This window comes from Toxotes jaculatrix, chromosome 2 (assembly GCF_017976425.1).
Source record: "Toxotes jaculatrix isolate fToxJac2 chromosome 2, fToxJac2.pri, whole genome shotgun sequence".
Taxonomy (NCBI): Eukaryota; Metazoa; Chordata; class Actinopteri; family Toxotidae; genus Toxotes; species Toxotes jaculatrix.
In genome coordinates this window covers 6803456-6828150 of record NC_054395.1, presented here as the reverse complement: position 1 = coordinate 6828150, position 24695 = coordinate 6803456, and the positions used below count along the sequence as shown (strand labels likewise).

Here is a 24695-nt window from a genome sequence, read left to right as displayed (position 1 = left end):
TTAATAATGTACGTATTATTACGTATTTTTAGGATTTCTTTCCAGGAAACTCATATTTCAGTGCTGTGTTTACAACAAGCGACAGTTTGGCCCATGTCCCATCTGCTAACATGGAGGGGTGGTGTTTGTGACCTATACTGCAGCCAGCCACCAGGGAGTGATCAAGATGCTTTGGCTTCACTTATGAGGAGCTATGCCATCCATCATTATATACAGTCATTGATTACAGTGTAGTAAAGGTTGGACAGCTGTTTGACAATTGCTACACCTCCACCTTCCCACTAGATCTTCCAAAGTATCTTTCTACAAATACAGACATTTTTATGAGGGAGCCCTGAGCAGGACAGTCTATAGCTATACCCACTCATCTATACCCATTCATCCACCCTCACTGACTCTACGACCTATACCTAAGTCCTCTCTCATTAACCCTGCCTCCTGTCTGTGTAAGATGTCAGTTTTCCTGTCAGGACAATGTTTCCAACACCAGTGTCATCCATCACCATCAACTCTGAAAACTCCAGTAGTGATGTTTCTCACTAACCTGCACTAACAGCATGACCTTTTCCTCATTAGAGAAAGCTCTGACACATGTTCTAACTAATACCCAGAGGTACCAGTCTGAGGAGACCTTGCAACAGGGCTCATCTCAGTCCAGCTCTGCTAATATGGTACAATTTAGTACAAGAGCTAATACTGTGGGCAAAAAAAAGGAAAAATGACCTTCACTTAAAAGGTTATCTAACTTCAGAGATGGAGTTATTAATGGTCAAATCCCATTATTCATTTTGGAGAAACATCCCATATTAAAACAAATTATGTCCCTTAATATTTTAGTATATTCAAATCCTACAACATATGCAAAAAGCTCTGGAGTCTTTTTCAGAGATGGCTTCAAAATAAGGTCTACATTCTTAATTCATTCTGTTGATTAGTTACAACAAAGTCACAAAGTTAACTTCTTTTGGCAAATACTTTAATTTGTTATCCAGTAATCAAGATTCACAGATGGAGTACAAACAGACAAACTGTCGTAGACAAACTCTTCTCTTTTTCACACACATACACAGCCACTCCAACGAATCCAACTGATATTCCACACTTAAATTTGCAATTCTTATCATTTTCATGAAATTTTTTAAATAGAATTTATGATTCGCATTGTTTTCAGCAGTAGTTATTCAAAGTGTTTGCTTTCAATAATTATCTCTCGCAATGATAAAAATGTTCATTATTAGAGTTCACCATTCCTGAGTTAGAATCAAACTGCCCGCCCACAGTAGGCTCAAGGGATTCACAGTAAACAACACACGCATGTAATCCAGTGTTATAGTTTGTATTTTCATCTCTCTGATATCAGTCTGTTCACTGTTCACTCTCCTACAGTCATAAAGCTTATACAGCCAAGAGCTGCATTAAGCTAATGCACATGAAAACCCAACATTTTCTTCTGTTCCTAGTTCACAGTCAGAATTCAGCTGACAAAGTAGCTGCTCTTGTGGCATTTTTGCTGCACCTCGAATTCTGGGACCTGTAGTTTAATAACTGCACCTGCAGAGACCAACAGAGTTACAATCAACTAGGACTGCAAAGGATTATAACTTACATAGCTAACCTAGCTGAATACTGAGTGTCAGTTTAAAATAGAGGTATAGCAGCTTTTAGGTTTGTCACTTTGTATTTAAAATGTCTAAAACTTAAATATCTAGCTTGTAATCATCTTAATATGTCCAACAGGGTGTGTCTTTTACTTCAGCTGGGGGAGTAAAGTAGCAAACTATGCTTAAACAATAATGACACCAAATCAATCAATCATTGGAAAAGTAAGAAAGTATTTTAGATTTGAGATGATAGATGAAAAAACGATAAATGTGAACCTGTTTGCTGACCTTAAAAAATGTGAGTGCCTTACGCTAACATTAGCTCAAGTAAAGCAGCACAGGGGCCACAACAGAAAAACTCTACAGTGAAGTTTAGGATGAGGCTTCTCTGGGTTATGATTAAATGAATTGAATGAGTTACATGTCTTTGAACCGATTTCAACTTGATGTTTTGTTTTTGTTTTTTTTTAAGTGACAGCTATAGAGGCTTTTCGTGTTCCAGACTGATGTTTGATTTAGCACCATCAAAGCAACATGTGCATGTTACGCCAGTCTGTCATGTACTGAGTCCATCTGTTTGTTTGGTAATGCCAGCTTTGAGTTTTAATCTACAGCAAGGCTGGGGTCATAGTTCTCTTTCTCTCTCCCTCTAACACACACACACACACACACACACACACACACACACACACACACACGGCTGGAGATAATTCCAATGCTTGACTGGTTTAATTGGAACAGAGGGGATGCTGGGTAAGTTTAAGTTTTCCTTCAAATCCCTCGAGTTGGAGGGTACACTGTCTCCACCCTGCAGCTACGTATTTTACAATTCTCACAATGAATATATGCAGTACAGCATTTCTGTGTAGAGCAAAGTGAAAATATTCATTTGAATTCAAGAAGGTGTTCACACCCTTTTACCACCGCTCCTCAACTGCCTCTGTGTAAAACTGAAATGATCTTGAACTGATGGGCAGACTTTCATTATTTATTTTATTTGAATGGTCTCACCCTGCAGTAATATTGAGTGATGTGCCACCCTGCAGAGAGGAGAGAGAGTGAAGCCCTCAGCTCAAACTGCATCTGAAGTTTTCTGAGAACTCAGCGGTGTACTGGTCTATTCCATGGAGGTGCTGACTTGAGAGACGCGAGAACGTCACTCCGAAATGAGAAATCAGGAGCGAAATAGAAGACAACTACCTCAACTAAACAAACAAGGGAAATCATGAAGTAGGTCAGATTGGTGAAAAAAAAAAAAAAGGATTTAAAAAAGGATGGAGGAAATGGGGGAGGATGGATTGAGATGCGAACAGTGGGAGAGCGGATGTGTCTCGTCATAGAGAGCAGCCCTGTTGTAAACATAAACAGAGATATATCAGCAGATTTAGGAGATGCCACTGATGGCTGTGTTTCCTCCTCTGAGAGAGGCTGCCTGGAAACAAGACATCAACAACTAACGGACGCGTAAACGAGAAAGGTAACTGGATCTTTAACAGAAAGTCAGAATAGGTACTGAAGACGTGGCAACTGAAACTGGAATGTGGACAACTGAGAGCTGTGCAAGACAAATCCAGATAGTTGCTTCAGAAACTCATTTCTGCTTTATTAGACAAGATGCTGTGAAGAAAGACCGGGCAGATGGCAGCATGGGTAGAACCTTTGTTCACTGACTCCACAGCGCGTCCCCACCAAATTAATGCTCACACACCTTTTTGTATATCACAGGCTGCACTCCACTCTGCCGTGTGTGCCACATGTGTCGCACCAAGGGTGGAGAAAACCAATTAAATGGAGTGAAAGGCTGTCAGCTGATGGTCAAACAACAGCAGCCAGTGTGAGTGAATACTGCTCAGTGAGACGGGGTTGCACTAAGATATAACAGACAAGGTAAAATATTAAATATAAAATAAAATTATACAAGATGAGATACAAGGTTGTATCACAAAGTTGACAGCTCTGCACAAGCTCTAGCAGCTTAAGCTAACGTCAGGTTACAGGTTACTACAGGACAGACAACCACAGCTAAATGAAGACTGACTGAGACTCCACACCCCCTGACACAGACAATCCCACCAGTATGATCGTCCCATCAGTACCTGTAACATATATGTTCATTAATGGGCTCTATTGGAACAATTATAAAATTTCTATCTTTCTGAGTCGGTGGAGTGAGCCTGGAACACACACACACAGCACGCTCTCATGCTCACCCTGAATGAGAGACACACAAAGAAGGGCTGGTAAAAACTTTACTGGATTTTTTGATGGTCCACTAACCCACTGGGATTTGGCCCAGTGTTCTCAATGGCCATCTCCATGAGAGATCAATTTATACCTGGGTGGTGTGCGCATGTAGGTAGGCCAATAGTTAGAGTGACCCTCAGTAAGTAATAAAAATCAGTCTAACTTAATATTAGCTAGTTAAATCTATCTTTCTCTCTCTTCTCTTTCTTTCATTTCTCTCAGCCTTTAATCACGGCTGGGTGTCGCCACGTCTCCACTTCCTGTATCTGTCATTTTCAATTAAAAACCCTCTTCAGAGTTGCAATGTCCTGTCATTGCAGCAGCAATCATTTTGGAGCAGTGGGCCACTGCAAAGTTACAAAGTAGCATGCAGGAACCACAGACCTGGACTCTAGTATACAGAGATATGCAGATCCACATTTCTCTGTGTTCCATTTAAATGTCATATTGCAAGTATAATCACAACTGGTATATATCCCATAACCAGGATCAAAAACTTCCCAGGACATTTTTAAGAGTACCTGATACCTGATGAATACAACTCCAAAAATAACACCTGCAATGATCAGCAGACCTCCAGGGCAGATATAGATAAGGTACTGTATACTGGTGTGTATACAGGATGCTTGTGCAGGATTCATGGCCAACAGCAGTCCTGAGTCATGGTGGAGCAGAAACATTAAGAGGCTGTCACAGCAGGACAAGACACAGCAGCTTTTCTAGCAGCTTTTACAGTCCTCAGCTTTCTTTGTAAATCTCCTCCTCTGTCCGCTCTCCCTCATTGTATAGCTTTTTTTCTTTTCCACACTGCTGCTCTGTCCATATCTGTCTATCTGCCACAGCGCATTGCTCTCCCCTTTTTCTCTGTTCCTTTGGAGCATGAGCAACAACGGGGCATCTGGGGACTTGCTGTGCCATTCAGCTAAATCTCCCCACCCATCCCAGCAGTTTCCCAGCAGACGCTGCTTTCTTCCTTAAATAGATAGGATGTAAGGCCGAATTAAGAGAAGAAGCAACAGAAGGAGGGAGGGAGAGTAGATGATGGAGGGGAGAGAATAAACAGGGGAAAAGCCAGTGAGGGTGAGTGATAAGACAAAAAAGAAAGAGAGCTGGAGGAAAAAAAACACAGAGGAATGAGTGGGCTAAAAGATAGTAAAAACAGATAGATGGGAAAAATGCAAAAATATATCTGGCTGGCATACTTATGTTGACTAATGTGCACTGTGGCAGCAAAAGCACAATACAACAAAGAAACTAATGGGAAGTGAGAAAAGGATGGCAGTGTTCAGAGAAGAGAGAGGATGGAGAACAAGGAGGGAAACAAGGACACGATACTGTGATAGGTGATGAAAAACAGAAGCAAAGGGGTGATTAAGTTAGTCTTAGACTCGTCCCTGTAGGCTTGTTATCTAAATATGGAGCTACGATGGCATGAATGTCAATGTAAAACATCAATAATATCTGCTATGCTTAATTTAACCAAGCAAGATGAAGGAAAGAAGTGTGAGAGTGAGAGCTCAGGGAGTGTAAGGAGAGTTTCATGATTGTTGTAAAACAAATTATTACAGCAACCCTGTAAACATTTGCTTATTAAGTGTGACCTAGTTGTCTGTCTTAACCAAGAAGAAATGGAGATTAAATCATTATGAGCTGGTATGATATGAATCAGGGAACTGCATAAAGCCTTTTCCATGTGCTTACTGTGATAGTACAGTTCTTCTTCTTATGATTTCTCCTGTTGATGCTTCTAATGTTAATGGCCCAGATCCCTGCTGTGAAAACCAAACATGTTCCAATAATCTTAATGAAAGGACTGAAACAGACTTGGTCAACTGCTGGCAATCAAATCGTAACTCAGCCTAACAAGCATCATGTCTGTCAGCCCTTTATGGTCAGTATCAGTTGCTCCGTGTCTTGGTATCTCTACTAAATTGAACTGAAGGGAGATGCTATTGTTTTATTGCAATATTTTGTTTCTGATCAATCACCATGCTCCTTTATAAAATAGGAAAAAAAGCTATTTTACAAACTGCTGTGCTTTATAAAGTCAATCTGCTAGACTGTACATTTTTAAACCTGGAGGTCACAGTCATTACTGAATGAACTTTTAAACTGTTCCTCTGAGAAAGCAAGAACACATTTTGACTTGGTTTACACTTGGAAATGGACCTGATAGCTAAAGCGGTTATGTTGGTTATAGAGGTGGTTATAAAATAATACAACTACGTATAGACTCATACAGACTGTGATTCTAGCAGCTCTGCGAGGCTATATTTAGACACAGCTGTGATTTGAGCTTAATGATGACATCAGAGTGCTAACATGCTCAGACTGCCAATGCTAACATGCTGATTTTGATATTTTATTCTTAGGTTAGCATGTTAGCATTCTGTGCAACAAGACCGTCCTCCTGTGTATAGAGGAGGAGGTCAGGGTGGATGGATAGGTTGACAAAGCTGAAGACTTGTACTAAGGAGACCACAGTTTGTTTCCAGTGTAAAACTCATAGCCAACATCATTCATTTTATCCATGACCATTACACAACCTGAACCTCAAGGGTTTGTTTTTACTGTAACCATAACAAGTTCACCTTACCTTAAGGAAGTACTAATTTAAGGGAAAACCACGATCTTTCCCTAAACGTCACACAGTAGTTTTAGTACGTGAAGCTAAGCAAACGGTGATCATTCCATAACCTCCTATGGGTCGTATCTGAGGGTAGAGACTATTAACATATGTGGTTGTTTAGGTTGGAGGACTTGTTGTATGTAACATTTTCTAACTGGCACTAAACAAGGTACAGCTGGGGTGATGGGATGATGCTGTAAATGTCAATAGTTTTCCAGATATTTGGTCTTAAACCAAAGAGCTGGACAAAATTTTGACGTGCCACAATTAGGAGGATCAGTACAGTCATTAGGATTCACCATCTATGAACCAGCAGATAGACCAACACTGCCGGCCCTAGCCCCACGCTGCTAGGGTGAGGAGCTCCCCCTGAAATTAAGAATGAAGCAAAGTTTACTTCTTAGGAAATATCTGAAATTTTCTGTTTGGCACAGTTGACAATTTTCAAGATTTTAATCTTGGAGTAATGAGCACAGCCCAAAACATGGGTGTAATGTTTGGAGAAAACACACACCTTCTGTGACCAAACCATTGCAAAAAAGTGTCACAAGGGCACAGGTGTATTCATAAAAGCAGTCCAACAATCGAGGCCTACACTCTGCCCAAACACCAGCTGTTGGACCTTGACCTTCTTTCCCAGCCTCTCTCTCTTTGTGGCCCTCCATATTAAACCTACAGGGTCCTGGTGGTCTTTAGAGGCCGTCGGTCAGCTCCAACATGGCTGCAGGCGAGCAGAAAAGAACAGGACCTCAGGGGCCAGTAATAAAACATAAAGGAGGAGAGGAGCATAATGAGTAAGAGAGCAAAATAAGGAGAGAGAGAGAAAGGGAGAGAGAGGCACAGTAACACAGATGGGAAACAGATCCCACATGAGGGTTAACAAAACTGATGAAACCAGCACTTTGCTCGATGCATACAGAAAGGCTCTGAGGCTGAATGCCAAAGAGATTTTCTCCTCACAGTTCTTTTCAGAGTATCAATTAATCTCTAATGAATTATTCTATCCGCATTACAATCATTACACTCACAGACAGCAAGTTCTCCATCGACAGATGTGACAGGTCAAGTGGACAATATTTCACTATTTTCATTCATTTTATACACCAATCAATGAGTGCATTAATCACAGTAATCATTTGCAGCCATAGTTGGTGTGTATAGTTTGTATAATCAAAAAGACATTCTCATGATAAATCTGAGTTTTCTCTCCAGTCTCCAGGCCAGATTTTCACACGCCTCTTCGGCCATATCTAGTATTGAAGCCAGTGTTTCTGCTGGCAGCAATCACGCGAAACGATCAAACAGCAATCAGTTTCCATGAGCTGATGTATCCCCGTGCCTCTGGCAAACTTGAAATAATACCCACTACTCCATGTGGCAGCAGTCACACAAAGCAATCACACAGCGGCTTGTTTCCCTCCAGTCAGAGTCTGTGCTTCTGGCAAATACAAAAGTGGAAGCAATCATACAAAATAATCAAACAGCGATGTCTCTGCTGAGCTGGATTCTCTCGCTACTGAACTAATACTTTAAGCCATTACAGTAATTATTTAATTAAACCTTCCCTCCTTCCTCTCAACTGCTCCAGCAATGATTTGACTGCAATGAATTGACAAAAACATGTTTTTCCACTCATGTCATCCTGACAGCTATTTTCTTTGAAATATATCACTGTTGTCATCTGAAGCTTGACAACATATGACATGTGTGGAAGCAAAGCTTGATGTTATAATCCCTATATTGCTCATTTCATTATGTTTTCTGCATCTTTGGTGCCAAGTGTTAATAGTGCTAGGTGTTACTGTAGTGTTTGCTGCAGTGCAAGCAGGATCCATCTCACACGTGACAGTTGCGTTCAGGACACACTACAAGATTTTTTTTTTGCCAGATTTTACTCACGATTCCCTCAGTTGCAACAGCCAATGAAAAAGAGAGGGTGGGACAAAGGAAATAGCGTCAGAAGACAACAGGAAGTAGTGGGAATATCAAAACAAAGATGGCGGACAGCGAGAGAGGGAGAGTGGCGACAAAACAAACTGAAAACCCATGTTTGTTTACTTCTTCTTCAAGTTTGAGCACACCACTGACTTACACCAGGTCCAGGCAAAAAAACGTATTTGCTGAAAGTGAAGAATAAGATTTCTAAAGCATCTCATTCCAAACTGCGGTAAAGTGCAGCAGTAACCTTTAAGGGCAACTGTTAAGTTATGATGTGATTAACCACATGTACACTCATCATGACCAATGATACAGAATACTGTACAATGATTCCAAAACATGAACGGGATCATGGCATCGTAAGATAAAAAAAAAAAAAAAAAAAAAACACTGATTACAAATTCCTGTGAGATTGATCTTTAGTGAATTTATTGTCACAATAACAGGCCAACTGCACATGACTAACACCAGCCTGAGACAGGCTATAGTAACACCTAAAAACAACATGCTGCTGCTGAGAGTGTGAGAAAGTTGAAACATATCTTATTGTGTTGGAAAACAGTTCAAACATTCAGCTTCTGCCTCTCCCACTGATACTAGCATAAACAAAATGACTTTCCACGATTACTGTGTCCTGCAAAACAAAATTATTGTGACAACATCCCTTTCCTATAATTAACAGTGTTAAAAAAATATCCAAATCAATTCAAATGAGCAGGTGTGGTTAACAACAACAATTAACAAACACACAATCTCTTTAAATGTCCCAGTAAGCCAAGTCAGTGAGCCAAACACAATACCAGAACCCTGGAACCAGCTGAGACGAATGGGATGCAGCCATTATTAAGGTTATTGATTACTTTAATCCCTGAGTGATACCAAGATATATCTTACACATAACGCCCAGCCCAGCCGCACAGTTTGCTGCACTGAGCTGGGAATGAGCCGTGGACTTAAATAAACCCATATCCACAACCTTCATGTGTATTATTCAAAACTCACTGCTGCTGCTGTTGTTGATGCCGGAAACAAAGCATTCGTTTAATCCCCAGAGGACGTACCTTTGTTCCCAATATATCACTGGCACATAAAACAATTACACGCCGACATATTTCCCACAACTCCACTGTCCTCCACCATCTCGGTCATTGTGATCCCAACGCCCCCACCTCAGCTGTACCAGGTCAATGGGCCTAATGAGGGGAATCCTATAAACTGTAAATTGTAATTACATAATAAGGCAGCTGCTGTCTCACACAGAGAACACACACACCCCTGTTGAGCCACTGTGTGTCCTTAAGAGAATCCTGGTTCCACACACTATAATACGAGCTGTTTTAATTAACATGGCAGCAGTCCACTGACATGTGGACCAGCCTCAAGGAGAAACAGGCTCAGGGTGAAATCCACATTAGGAGACATGGAAATGAGGTGGTTCTCTCCTCCTTACTTGACCTTATCTCATTATGACTAAAATATGAGGATTAAAGGAACAGTTTGTTTTATTTGCTTTCTTGCCAAGAGTTAGGTGAGAAGATGGATACCACTCGCATGTCTGCATGCTAAATATGAAGCTACAGCCAATAGCCAGTTAGTTTAGCTTAGCATAGAGACAGTGGGCAGGGGGAAACAGCTAGCTTGGCTCTGCCCAAAGCTAGTGAAATCCACCTATCAGCAGCTCTAAAGCTTATTAACATGTTATGTTTTTTTGTTTATTCCAAACAAAAACCAAAGTGTAAAGACAACAATTTGCAATTTTACTGGAGGTACTGTGCATAACTATTTCGCTACTGAGCTAACGTGCTAGCTTGTTTTGGCTGCTGGCAACTATCGGCCTGGTGAGCTATTGTAGTGTTTTCTAATCATGTAATTTTATTAGTGGTTACCTTAAAGAAAGTATTAAAATGAATACATTTTGGTAGGATCCTTCTGAGGAAGATGATGTGTGATGTTTTTCTTTTCTTTTTTTTTTATCTTTGGACATAGCCAGGCTAGCTTGCCTGTGGTCCATATGCTAAGCTAACTGGCTAATGGTGGTAGCTTCATATTTGCTGTATAGACATGAGAACAGTATGAAACCTCTCCTGTAATTCTTGGCAAGAAAGCGAATAAGCATGTTTTAGAAAAGGTAGAACTGCTCTTTTTGAAACACACTGACTCAATTTTCTGCCTGCTTGAGCTGCTTAATAGTTATTTTCTCTACATGCACCATCCTGCTTTTATTAGACTCTCCATTTCTCTCTCTTTCCCTCCCTCAGACATCTCATCCAGGCCTGAAAGTCCCCTGCGTTGGCAGGCTGAATCTCCAAACTGTCCACTGTAAGCATCGCACTTAATCCTCTGATGGGAATATTGGCTCAGTTCCACACTCATCTGTCCAGCTTAATGTCTGTAGCTGGCTAGTGTGTGTGTCTGTGTGTGTCTGTGTGGCAGTGCCCATATCTGTCCCACACAAACCACCTTAATCACAGCTAAAGACATTTTAGACCGTACACTCATACTCTTCCTCTGTCCTGCAGAGGCCAGAAGCATCATTTATCAAAGCATGCATGGTGTGCATGCACATCTTCATGCAGTGAACAGTGATAAATCTCAGCTCTCACCTTTTCTACATCCATCTGCTCAGGCTCATTTACACTTAGACACACCACAGAATGCCATGAGTGTATGGTCAATACATTCCATTGAAACACCTAGCAGCAACATAATGAACAGTGAGAGTCAGATACTGCAGTGTCACAAGAGCAGAATGAATGAATTTGCAGAGTGTGGAATAAAAGTGTTACCGGTGTTACTGTGTTTTAAATTGTGCTCTGCGACATTTTCCACCATTTCCACAATGCATTTGCTGTCTTAAAACTACTCCTTATGTGTGGTTACATTGTGTCTCATGTGGTTTGAACAATTTGTGAAGTTCTCCCAACTGAGCGTAAATTGTGTAAATGTTGTTAAGCCCCGTTGATACAAGCCAAAATGAATGCTGCATAATGTCAGGCAGTCTCTGTATTGAAGTTTCATTGCTGAGAAGCCTCGACAACCATGGCATCAAATGAAGTTCAGCTAAACCAAACTGTTTTATGTGATTCTTCTCCAAATGAGTTGTCTAAAACTAGAAATGAAGATACAGAATTAGGGGAAGTATAAAATGATTTAACTTCATGTGACAGTCAAAGTATTCCTAGCTTAGTTAAATGAATGGTCCCTGTAACCAACCAGATTCTCTGAATCTCCTGTATGGGGCCACCAGAACTCAGTCACATGGTAAAAGACGAGATGAAACAGAGACATGAATGGCATCATTTCATTATGAAAGAAACAATTATCTTCTTCTTCAAATAAACAACCACAAACAAGTGAGGGTTGGTTGATTATCATGGCCAGGAGGCCTCTCAGTGTACACACACTCTCACTATTAAGAAGAAACCGATCAATCAGACTCTACGTGTAGAAATGAGTGTGCACATGGATTAGGCACTAAACTGTGCATGCACACAGATGATAAACGAGGCCCCAGGTTTTCATCAGCTGTTCTCAGGTGATGCTTTTATCCAGCACAAATTACAGCAAGTTCAACAGGAGGACAAGCCTCGATTCCTTGATCCCTAACATCACAAGCAACAAATGACAGGTAATTTAAGGATAAGAGCCACAGCGATTTCACTAAATCACAATGAAATGACCAGAAAATGATGGTATGAGGGAAAGGACAAGAAAACAGGCAAAACAGGCAGAGCAGACATGACCTGCAGCGGTGCACCCTGGGAAACGGCTTCATCAAAAATAAATTTCTGTTTTTGTCATCTGGAGATCGTCTGGCTTCAGGATTGTGTGTCCCCCCCTGTGGGCTCTGACCCATGGTTTGAACTTTAGAATAAATTTAGCTGTAAAGTGGGCGGCTGAATAGTTGGTACAGCACAAGTCAAATGTAAGACTGGAAAAAAAAAAAAAAATTCAATAAACACTAACAAGAGGAAATGTTTTTTTTTCATCCTCCAGACACAGCAGCTGCTAATAACAACTATTCATGGACGAGCCAATCAATTTGCTAAGCTTATATCATTTGGAAAATTGTGCATTTTAATTTATCCATTTATATCGAACAAGCCCCTGAGCCAAATACAACACCAGTAGCTAATTTCACACTCGTATAGTTTCATACTCTGAATGTCCCCTCACTCCTTCTGCACGGATGGTAGCAAAGAGGCAGAGCCCGCTCCGTCAGAGCAGACCACAGCCCTCCCGGTGAGACCTGATTGAAGGTGGCATTTTGCTGGCACAATGAGAGCTGCCACAGCACTATGCTTCTCTGCTGGATCCAGAGAGACAGGCCCAGACGCCGCATGTCAGCTGTAATCCTCATTATGCAAATGAACTCACACCAAGTTAGGAGCTAACATCACAGGTCAGATGGGAAAAGTAGGACCAGCACAAAGAGGAGGAGGAAGACAGAGGAGAGGAGAGGCGTGATGGAAGCTACTGAACCAGTCTGAAGCTGTTAGAGGAACAAACTACCTCTTTAGAAGAGCAGGCAGCAGCATGAGCAGGGAGAGCTTTAAAGTGAGTGTGTGAGGAGCAGCAAACTCATCTCATGCCCAGGAGGAGGACAAAGGAGGACACCTCTCTGTAGCCTAACTGAAGACACACACTCAGCTCTGTAAAAAGCAAGGAGAAACTTGAGGTTGCTCTGAAAACTGAATAAATCTGAGCCTGCTGGAGGCGGACAGGTACAACCAGATGCTGGGCAGTGCAGCAGATGGCACAGGCTTGTCTGGAAAAGACGCATCTCACTAAGCAGCTGGGAGGATTCGCCCTGCAACCCCTGAAATCCCGGGAACCTGCACCAAAAATCACGCAACACATCAAAAGCTTTGAACTCCACCAAATGGCACCACAGCATCGCTTCACTAAATGTTATTTCTCATCCAAACTCGCTCATGACGACTACATGACAAGTGGTGATACATCAAAGTCCCACTCCTACACACTAACCTGTGACCGGATTATTTTGGATATGGCGTCCAGAGACATTCCTGCCGTCCACCTCTCTTCGTCCACCATTTTATGGCTACAACTGCATCATTAAACGTGGACTTCTTTAAACTTAAACATAAAGAGTGTCCGCACCTGTTCATACTGTTCCGATGCCCACGGCTCCCCAACGCCCAACAACAGCGAGGGCATCTCGTCCAACAGAGCACATGTGCGCGGAGATGAAGCGCGACGCTGCACCAGCTCTCCAGTCTTATGTCTTTCTATCAGTGCCAGGGCGCGATGTACCTGCTTTAAAAAGTCTGCAGGCGTGTCTGTGCGTCAGCTGACTACATGAGATAAAAGCTGAGAGGTGGAAAGTTTGGTGACAACAGTCCATACCTTTCTGTCCGGTAGGTGGACGGTCTCATAGGTGCCTAGGAGCTCGCCAGAGCTGGAAACAGCATGTTATCAGAAGAGGACAAAGACGGGAGGACAGCTCCTGCTGTGAACCTGTTCGGTGACACAATCCAGCGAAAGCCACAGTTACCATCGTCCTCCCTCCACTGACTCGACACTTCCCCCCCTCCTGCCTCCGTTTTTCCCGTCCCTCTCCTCCCGTCTCCTCCCCTCTCTCACTAGTGCGCATTTACGCAATCCCCAAAACACCGCCAATTCGTGCGCTCAGTGTGCCAGCTGTCCCTCCACCATCCCCGAGTGACAACACCCGACTCATCGCCCCTGTAACTGGGACACTGATTACCGCTTGTCTGTGGAGCCGCTGGTTTCAGGCTTTCCGCCCCTCACCAGCACTATCAGGTAACTCCAGACTCACCTGAGGGGAAGGCTGCTGCTGGCTCTGAAGGTGAGGGCGCTCCAGAAGCTGCACTGCTGCCCTCATGTGGAGCAACAGTCAGTTTAAATGCTTTTCAGTGCAACGCATTTACACTGCAATTTAATACAAATCACACTAGAACACTATTTTTCTATCCTGCTTTCTAGAAACACAGCTATTAAAATATAACGTTTTAACAGCCAGTACACAGACACATAGAAAGGTTTAACTAGTGTTGGCTACATTAGGATGATCAGGAATGGAAGAAGTGCAAAGATCTTTTATTTAAGTAACAAGTGTCAAACTCTCTGATATACTTGTAGGTTACCAGCAGAGATACCACTACTACTTTAATAAGTGCATCTTTTCAAACTCCATTTGGATGATAAAGAGCAATATTTTGTTCCCAAGCTTTGCACTTAAAAACAAACAAACAAAAAACAGTGTCTTTAAACAACAGCACAAAAAAACTGATTTGCTGTGGTAGGGACCAATAAAGACCTGTATAAAAAGCACTATATAAATGCAGACGCAGCTCAGGTAAAGAAGAGGGAGAGCAGCCATAATTCAATGTCTAAGTGGGGAAAGCCAAGAAATTATAACATCATAAAAGCAAGTACACAAGAGTGTAAGTGATGTGAGCACCGATTCCTGTAGTGAGTCTATGAGGAATTTATCATATATATGACTCTGTGACATCACTATGGATATTAAACATTGATTGATCAGAGAAACCCAGAACAGAATTAAACGAGCAGAAGAGAATACACCACAGGAACAGATGAGTTTAGAAGATTTCTACTTTTTATTATCACAGTTCCACAAAAAGAAACTTCCTACTCTAGTTCCCTCTCTAGTCATCTGAACTGACACCATCAGTGTGTCAGTAGCAGCAGGGCTGATGATGAATGTGGATGTGTAGAAGAGAAATATCACAAATGTTTTCAGTGTTCGAAGCCGATCAACTAATTTACTTGATTAATTTCCAAACTTTGCCCTTTACACTTTGTACCTTCTGTCATTAATCCCCAGTGGACCAGATCACACCCACCCACACACTAACCTATCAATCAATATCTAATCGATCATCTATAAATGAGCTCTATCTGGAAATCTGTAATAAAGACGTGTTGGATCGACACTGATCTTTTTCTCACGTCATTCATGGTGTGAGGACAATGAGGATCGAATCAAATGAACTTCACTCTCTTTATCTGTAATACACTATGACACCACTCATGTGTTTAGGTTTTCATTATGCAAAACACTGAACAGTTTAACAAAGAACTCAAACGGTTTATTTAACAGTGAATGGTAAAGATCTGACATCAGAAAAAAATAAACAGATGAAACAGTTCAAGTTTTGATGTGATGTGCATTCAAAGTCATGGCAGCATCAGAATCGAACCATGTGGTCTGAGTGCTCAGCATTACAGTGTCTTAGAACCAAGTTTTCATGGGAGGGTTTGAGTGTGCAACAGTCTGAATGCAAAGAGCTAAACTTACTTGTTTTTTTTTTTTTTTACCTTACCACACATGCTGTCCTGACATACACAGTGCAAATCCCTAAGTCACATACTCTTCAGAATAAAGCCACCGTGTATTAGTTTAGTTATTAAGCACTTTGCCTCACTTTTCAGAAACAGTATTACAGTAGAGTGCTGTATTTTAGATGATCAAACTTATACAAGTAATCAAAATCTCTAAGATCTGCTGTCGTGAATAATACCTGTCCAATCCAAGATACAGAACAGAAAAAAATGATGCAGTGAAGTAATTATTTTGCCTTCTTTGAATGTAGGATTTACTATAGAGTAAAATCTTCACTTCACCATCTATATTTACAGTAATATATCAAATCCTGATAAGTTTTCAAATGTCCTTCTTATTATTCACCATTTCCACTGACGTCTGTAAAACTGCACCTTCTCTTGATTAGTGTTGTGTGTATGATCTTGAATTCTGATGCTGCCTCTGTTTGGATGAGAAATCATGTAGCTACTGTTTGACAGAAATATCTGATTAATGAGCATTTCATTAAAATTCTGTGATAAACATAGACAATGCTGTGATGCTCTGATAAACTGGCTGCATAATGTACTGCCTAAATTGGTTCAGATATTTTAATTTTGTGTCTTAATGAGAGATTTTGAAGAAGAATTAGAAGTAGAGCATTTTCTGTTTTGAGAGTTTTGCAAATTAAAACTCATCAGTAGTAAAATACTGTAATGCTACCACCATCAGCAAAGCTTTGGCTTTATATTTTTCACTTGCATTTAATCTTCTGCATGGAGATCCACGCTCTATATCTACTGAACACTAACACTGGTATCATCGCTGCACTGTCTTCAGTGGTCTGCAGGAATCCTGATTAGATTACTGGTAGTTTGCATTCAGCTGTTTCTCTACAACTGACCTGAGGAACACAAAGCAATTAAAAATCTCCCTGGAAGATGAACAATAAATATTTCCTCAAACCCTCAAAGCAAAAACTAACACAATTTCTACACACATTCAACTTAGTAAATGTTCCACACATGGGAGCTTTCAAATTATATAAAACAAAGCTGCAGTAAATAATTCAGTGCAAACACATCCCAAACTCATGTTCAACCTAATTAGGTGTCAGTGCCTCCCAGAGGATATGATCAAACTGCTCTGAAAAATGCGGCATTGATATGGATTACTCTTAACCGACTACGTCAAGAACTGGTCTGTAAATCTAACATGGTGTGTTCCGTGATTGTAACCAAAAATGTTGCTGCACCAGACTCTACAGTCTAAAGCTGAGAGTTTGAGCCAAATGTCACGAAGAGTCATTTTTCTGACTGACAAATCTTTCATGAATGTATCACCACACACCTCTGGAAATATTCAAGTATGACCTCTCAGTTCTGAGTGGAAGTAAACGACGACACTGACCAAGTTAAAATCACATGTCCTGACGACCTAAGAGCGAGTGTCACAACCTGAGTGTGACAAATGAGGAGCAGGAGCAAAACTCCTGGTGGATTCCAGACAACGAACGCAACGCTTTTGACCATATCTGACCCTAATTACACTGTCTGACACAAATTTGACAGAGTTAGCGTAATTATCCTGTGGCATGATTAGTCGGAGCCTTTGCTGCCATCAAAGAGTCTGCCCTGGACGCTTCAGTGCTTAATTAAATCAACAACTCTTTTTATGGTGGTTCAGAAAAGAGCAGCAGACAGTACACACTAACTGAGAAGAGCTTGTTTTATAAGCTGACATTGTTTGACTGCTGTCCTGGAGTAGATGAAGTACGTGTGGTATTTAAGTCATTTGAGATGAATTAAAGTCCTCCTTATCTAGCTGCCACACTTTGAAATCTCACTGAAGTGGATTTAGTTTGTCTCCCTAGAAATGTTCTATAAGATTTTCTTAATAACAGTGATCCCTCCTCTTCAATACACTTGTTCATGTAACCTTCCTCCAGATGTAATCTCAATAAATCACATCAGTTCTTCAATAAGTTTTCAACCTTTGTGTTAAATAATCATACCTACACTCTACTGTGCCTCCATCCTCTGACAGTTTGTGTGGAATCGGAGTTTGTCACACAGACGGAGCGTGTTCTAGTCTGCCCCCTGCTGGACGTTCCTCTCATAGTTTTCCAGACAGATGTGGACTCGCTGACTGAAGTAGTTTGGGTCAGAGATGGCCCGGAGGAGGTCGGTCTGAACCAAGGTGATGTCATACAGCTCAGAGGTGCAGGCTATACGAGTCTCATTGCCACCTGGGTCCAAGAAAACCTGAGAAACACACACACACACACACACAGAAAGGAGAGAGACCAGAGGATAACCACAGCATAAACAACTCACTGACAGAGATAAATATACACACAATAGTTGAGGATGTAAGAGCAACACTAGATCATACATTACACCGAACAAATGTTGAGAGAGGATGGCTTCTTCATCATCCTGTAGGTCTCACAGGATGATGGACATAAGGTGAAAAAGTGTCCTCCATTGAGAGACAATTTTTTTTCTTTCACAGAAGACATTTTGACATGTCCCAGCAGGAAAAGTGAAGGTGTAAATAATAAAATGAATGATGGCTGAAGACCATTTAGCTGCTTCAGTTTCAGGGTAACAGCACTGTAGGGGCTGGTTGACTGTGACACTTTAACCTTACTATCACTGTGTGTGTATGTATCTGCTGCCTCTGCTAACTGTTAGGAAACATCTGACTTTATAAATGTCACTTTTTCTTTTTTTTTTTTTTATTGTTAGTAGGATCACACACACACCAGCTCTGATCTGTAGTCAGAAAATAATCCCTAACATCTATGATTTTAAGAATGGCCTCTGAACTAAGGTTGAGAACTTGTGGAAAAACTTCTGCAATTTAATTTAATATGAATACAGCTTCTTAAAATTATACTACATTGTTGCAAAGAGTAAAACTGACTTGACATCGGCTGTTTCATCAAAATATGCTTGCACTGCTTGGAGATGAGATAAAACATATGGTCAGCTGTTTGTGCGAGGAAGAGTCAAGCTGTGTTCAAGTGGAAAAGGATGACGGATACAAAAACATTTGGCTCCTCCTGTGTTTTCCTCTGGTGGTGTGTAAAAACTGCATTCTCAAAATGTGGCACTTCCTGGCATTTTCCAAAGAAGCTGAGTGTATAATTAATACGGAGGGGAGAGAGAGAGAGGGGGAAATCCTTGCATGTACAAAGTCCACTTATCACGGACAAACTTACAATTCCAGCTCATTATACACAAATTTATTGAGATTCTAAAATATTGAAATGATCCATCTATAACAACGGTTTCTTAGAGCTGCTGGCCAAAGCCACTGGCTCACTGGTTATACAACGCAGTGCTGAGATCTTATCGTCACATGATAGAAAATGATGCAGCAGTGTTACTGAGGCATGTTTACCCACTTATCTCTTCCACACTCGTATCTTAGATCCTGGCTCTAATTAAAATGACTTATCTCCACAGTGGGAAGGAAACTGTGGCGATGAAAACATCATTTAGCATTTTCCTGATCTGTCAGTGTAGTTACAGTCCTTTTGGCTGCCAATAGCTGTTGATGTATTCATGTTCATTTGAAAAAAAAAATAAAAATGACAGTACCTTGGGATGAACGATGGTATCTTCATCGTTCTGTCGTATGTTGTCGTCTATGAAGATGTGCTGAACGTGCTGGTCAAAGGGGTCGACCCACAGAGGCTTCCCCCCGTGGATGGAGAATGTATTACTAGCCCACCTGGATGAGGAACAAGGGCACAGAAAGATTTGGAAAAGGGCTGATGGATGGATAGAGGTCACAAAAACCACATTAATGGTGGTCTGAGGGGTGTTATACATACCAGTCAAAGTGGTCCTGAAAGCCTCCCAGGCCCTGGACTGAGCTGAAGTACTGATACAGGCCTCTCTCTCCGTCTCGAGTGGACACGCGGTCCTCGGCTCGACTCAGGACGATCCCTCTCTTGCTGCAGCGGATCTTGCCTGGAGTCATGTTCACACTCAACTGAGCCGAAAGAAAAGAAGAAGAGTCAGAGAAAGAAGGAAGGAAGAAGGAAAGAAAGAAAGAGGGTAAGCATAAAACCAAAACACACTTCTGTGAAATTATTTTGTTATTAAAGCAAACCCTGGCAGGTTTGACCTAAATTAATGGTGATATCAGCATTAAACTTTCTTACACTGAATAAAAAATAATAGTCTGTGCCCCCCTCATCTATTGTTCTGCAGCTTTATGATAAATAGTGTGGATACTTCACAGAAAATAAACCTAAAACTATCAAACAGAATGAAAGTGATTCATGACTCTGAAGATTCTGATAGGATTCAATACAGCTGCCATGTACAGTACAGGAAACACCACCTTTAAAAACTTAAATCATCGTATTTTTCATTTGCATAAAATCTAAAATGGTGAAATACAGTCAAGCAGCTGTAGCACATGGACACCAACACCAATGTACACACTTCTCTTAGCTTAAACAGTAAATTGCCCAAGGTTTGGCGTACGGCTTTGATTAGGCATGTTTCCCCTGTAGCACCGCTCTCAGTAATGATAAAGCTTTCTTGTAGCTGCACTCAAGAAGAGACACAGAAACAAATTATATCCTGCGATTGAACCCCCCCCCCCCCCCCCGCTCTTTCTGTCTAAATGCATAGATGAATAGTATTTGACAGGAAATTGAATAAGATCTCTACAGTGTGCTCTCCACCAGACAGCCCGCTGTGCCTGACAGATTCACTTTCTGACATCCCTTCTGTTTCTCCACCCTTCATCCGTCCGTAGCACTCTCCACTACTCTCTCAAAATCAATGTGTTCCAGTCCACTGGACTAACAGGTGCAAGAAACACAAAACCCCCTCTGGGAGGGGAGTCAAGGAGATGCATATGCATGTGTGTGGTGGCGACGGTGTGTGCTTAAGGGCACAAAGGATGTTCTCAAAAGAACATCTTCGCCAACCCTAAGGAACGTACACACACACACACACACAGGATTTTACAGGAGTACTCAAAAACACATCCCAAGAAGTGACCTGAAGTGAACAGTTTGTAGCAGACTGTAGACAATGTGGGGTCGCATTCAGATACTTGCAGCACAGCTACAATTAAGTCTGTTATCAAAAACACACAAGAAAGCAAAAAAAATAACAGACTAATAATGTTGGCAGTTACTGATTACGATGGTTCCTTTTACTGAGAGAAATGTCTGAAGCCGCCTCCTCTTCTGCTCGTTTATAGGGATGTGAGTCTTGTCTCACATCCCTTTATGTATATGTGATACTGGTCTACACAAAGGAAGTAGACATGACGTTACCCTGTGAATGAAACCCACATTATTAGCTCTGTTCTGTATCACTAAGGGTGCAAACTGACCCTCATGGCTCTGTGATGAATACATGTGATTTTACCTTCAGATCAGGCAGATCAGGGAACAGTGGGTGAGACCCTTCATTCAGTGCTCTGTGCACAGCTCTCAGCACACGAGGTAGGTCAGTTCCAAACGTGCGAAACAGGACCGCAAACTCCCGTCCTTCCTGCACCAGGTCTTTGAGCAGCTGGAAGAAGGAGGGGAGGATCCAGTGATACAGTCGTCCATCTTCTCCTTTTACGCACAGCTCTCTGTCTCCCTGTAGGGAACAGAGTCAGGGAGGACTCAGCAACACACAACTGCATCAAACTGTCAAAGCGGTTTGCAGGAAGTGTAACAGACTGGACTGGAGCTGAATCTACCCATGAAAAACAGCCTTTTACCACTGAGCCAGTCTACAAGTGTGTACACACACACACACACAAATAAATATCTGATTGTTGAAGGGAGGCGTGGATAAGAAGGTGTGAAAACACATTCAGAGAGTGAAACCTCCATTTGGCTGAAAGTGGTCTGATACCAGGTCTGAGGCTTTATTTTTACTTATGGATGTCAACATTATTTTCAAGGAGACCACCTTCTATTTAGGCTCAGTTCTTAGCATTCATTTGAATACAAGTTTCTACAAAGTCAAAAAATCTGATTGCTTTTTTATAAAGTGCATTATGACAGTGTAATGGTGAGAAGTGTCATTCAATACCTCTGATATTTAAAAAAATGAATAAATCCAGCATGTATTTAAAGGATGCTACAAGAGACTGTCAAAATCATAAAAAAAAAAATAACATCTTTATTTTTCCCACATCAGCGTGTGAATGTAGAATTCAGTGTTTTTGAAACTTAAATCTGTTGATTGTACGTCTCCAGACTTTAGGGAAGGGCAACATTAAATTCCTGGATTGTCCGTTTAACAGTCTGTGACAACTGTGAACGTTACAGACTATTCCACATCTGTTTAAACTACAACCTAAGAGTCTGAAGGTTACTCCCGAAATTCCATTAGCATACCTCTAGTGTACCTGTGTCACTGTGGATTTTGGAGGTTACGCAGGTGGACGGGTTTGTCCTGTCTCTGACTCACAGAGACTAACTGTTGAACAGAAGCTCTAAAGTATGCCAGTGTAAAACTTGATGTCAAATACAGTGCAAATAGGAAGACTATCTTTATAACTATTACTGTTATATATAAAAGAAAATTACGGACAGATTATTTGTAGCTTAAAGCAGAACCACAACCCCCTAGGTCACTAGAGGATAAAAAAGGCTTGAATCAGAGGGTCTGCAACCTGTTTAATAAAAATTAATAAAAATCTGAATACGAATGTATAAAGAAGCAGTCATCATTGGGTAAAGCTCTGTCAGAGCAGACTTTTGTTGCCTGTCTTTGCATAAGCCCTTTCCATGTGCCCCTCTTATCCACTCCCTCCTGTAGGGTGCTTGCCTTGATGCCCTCGGGCCAGCGGAGCAGATCCAGATGTTCATCTAGGACCCCGCGGAAACATCGTCCCGCAGCAGAGGTGAAACCAGGTATCCGTCCAAACTGAGAGTAGTAACTAACAGCGTCCTCGCACGGTGGGAGCAGGGAGGGCGAGTCACTCAGCCATTCCCATTTTCCTGCAAAGAGGTGAAGAACAAAGGTTTTGTAAATGGCCTGACATGCAGACAAAGTTAAGTACTGATGACAGAAAGAGTGAAGGGCTTTGTTTCCAGGGTGACAGGGCACTATCAAATTAATACTGATATACTGGCTATTTTCCAAGTTTACTACTTATTTTCATATATGATGATTCAGTGTCTACAGCACGGCCATGCAACCTGTCATGAATATGGACCGATGACTCCAAGCTGGTTATAGTAAAAGAAAGTTTTCGGACAACTTTAATTAAGCATTGTCACCTAATTTACATAATGTAGATGTTTCTCTGAAAATGTCAACTTTTCATGAGATAAGAAAAACAATCCTGTTTCCAGCTTTGTGACATTGCCTTAAAATGAAGATGCACTACATGTTTTTTTTATTGGGCACTGACCACAGTCACTAAATACGTAACACATACATAATCATGCTGGTAGAGGAAACATTTACATGTACTCAGATCAATGGTTCTAAATCACATTCTGCGAAACGCTATTTGATAAAACGTTAATTTAATGTTGGCTTTCATATTTGCATAATAAAAACGTGATATAATATGACTGCAGACATGTGGACAAGCTATAGTATTAATAACATACTATTCGGTATCTATGCAATTCCTGTCACGCGCTTAATTTGAATAACTCGTCACTCTTTTTGAGTTGGTTGACAGCTTGTTGTCACTCACACATTCAGGAGAAGTAAAGGGGAGGGGCCTGTTAAATGCACAGACTTTTAAATGGGATTCGGCCTGTTCTTTTGACAACTCATGAACAATGACTTCGCCGTGTCACCTGACTGAGCACACAAAAACAAATTCCTAGCATTCTTCTTCGTGCGATACCAAAAACTGAATGAGTTTACCATGTTTGCTCATCTTTCCCCAGGTGACGGTTGTGAGGAAGTAGTCCAGAGCAGCTACAGTCCCCTGACCCGTTACGGCGTCCGACACCAGTATGGTGTTGTTGAGGTCGACATGCAGGACTAACTTTTTCTTCTGGTCCTGGTTTGAGGACCAGAGCCCCTGGGGGACCGTCACCGCGGTGTCACCTGCCCCGCACACAGGCTCAGCGACATTTCTGCTGTTTGTCCCATCGTGTTCTTCAGCTTGTCGGCCGCTGTTCCCGAAATCCGCCATGAGTGTGAAACAGGAGATCACAGTTACTGGTTTATTAGTTTGAAGATATTTAAGCTGGAACTTGCGACCGAGCCGGCTCCACGGTCTGACTCATGTTTGTTTACCGGTATTTCCTCCTGCTCCATGTCGTCTTCTTCTTCTTCTTCTCTTTCCTCAGCGGGTCAGCAGCTGTACAAAGAAAGAGCGCCATCTTCAGGCGCTGTAAAACATTTATGCAGTATGTCACCTTCTCAGGTGTTTGGAGGTATTCTGGCGAACTATACCTCAGGGTCAAAGGTCATAAAGCTAGCTCCCCGGACTAATGGACAAACTGAAACTACATTTTTTTCGCAGGTACACAGTTTTCTCCACAGAACAGAACAGGAGAAATGTTCAGTTTTAAATAGAAAACACTGGTTATTTAAATAGAATATATCCTGTTCAAACTGAAAATCGATTCTTCCTGTGATTTCTGTGATCTAGAAAACAAGTTTTTTTTTTTCATTTAAGAAACAAAAAATGGTGTCAAACAGTGTCAACTGGCCATTCTGTATGTAAGCGATAAATTAATTTATGTTGAAATTCAGTGACTGTGTCATGGTTTTGAGTTTCAGAATCAGAAACACTTTATTGCCAGGTATGTTACACATACAAGGAATTTGATGTAGTGTTGTTGGTGCAAAAAGAAGAAGAAGAATTGGACTGACAAGTCCCATAACACACTGAAGTGAAACATACTAAATAAAAGAAAGAAGTAAAAAAGAAAGAGAAATCAATCTGCTAATTCAGGTTTTTTGTATTTGTATTCTTCTTTACTTTTACATTTACCGTAAGATAGTGGATGGAGCAG

At 41.3% G+C, this 24695-nt stretch overlaps 1 protein-coding gene across 1 annotated transcript; it reads right to left on the bottom strand.

Moving 5' to 3' along the window:
- Positions 1-15838: 15838 nt before the first annotated feature.
- si:dkey-32e6.3 lies at positions 15839-23983 on the bottom strand. Its single transcript, XM_041066097.1, has 6 exons — positions 23593-23983; positions 22534-22706; positions 21133-21351; positions 19572-19732; positions 19336-19468; positions 15839-17991 (listed from the first exon to the last, which is right to left on the bottom strand). The coding sequence occupies exons 1-6, from the start codon at positions 23864-23866 to the stop codon at positions 17815-17817; spliced, it is 1137 nt and encodes a 378-aa protein (XP_040922031.1). The 5' UTR covers positions 23867-23983; the 3' UTR covers positions 15839-17814.
- Between the last annotated feature and the right edge of the window lie 712 nt (positions 23984-24695).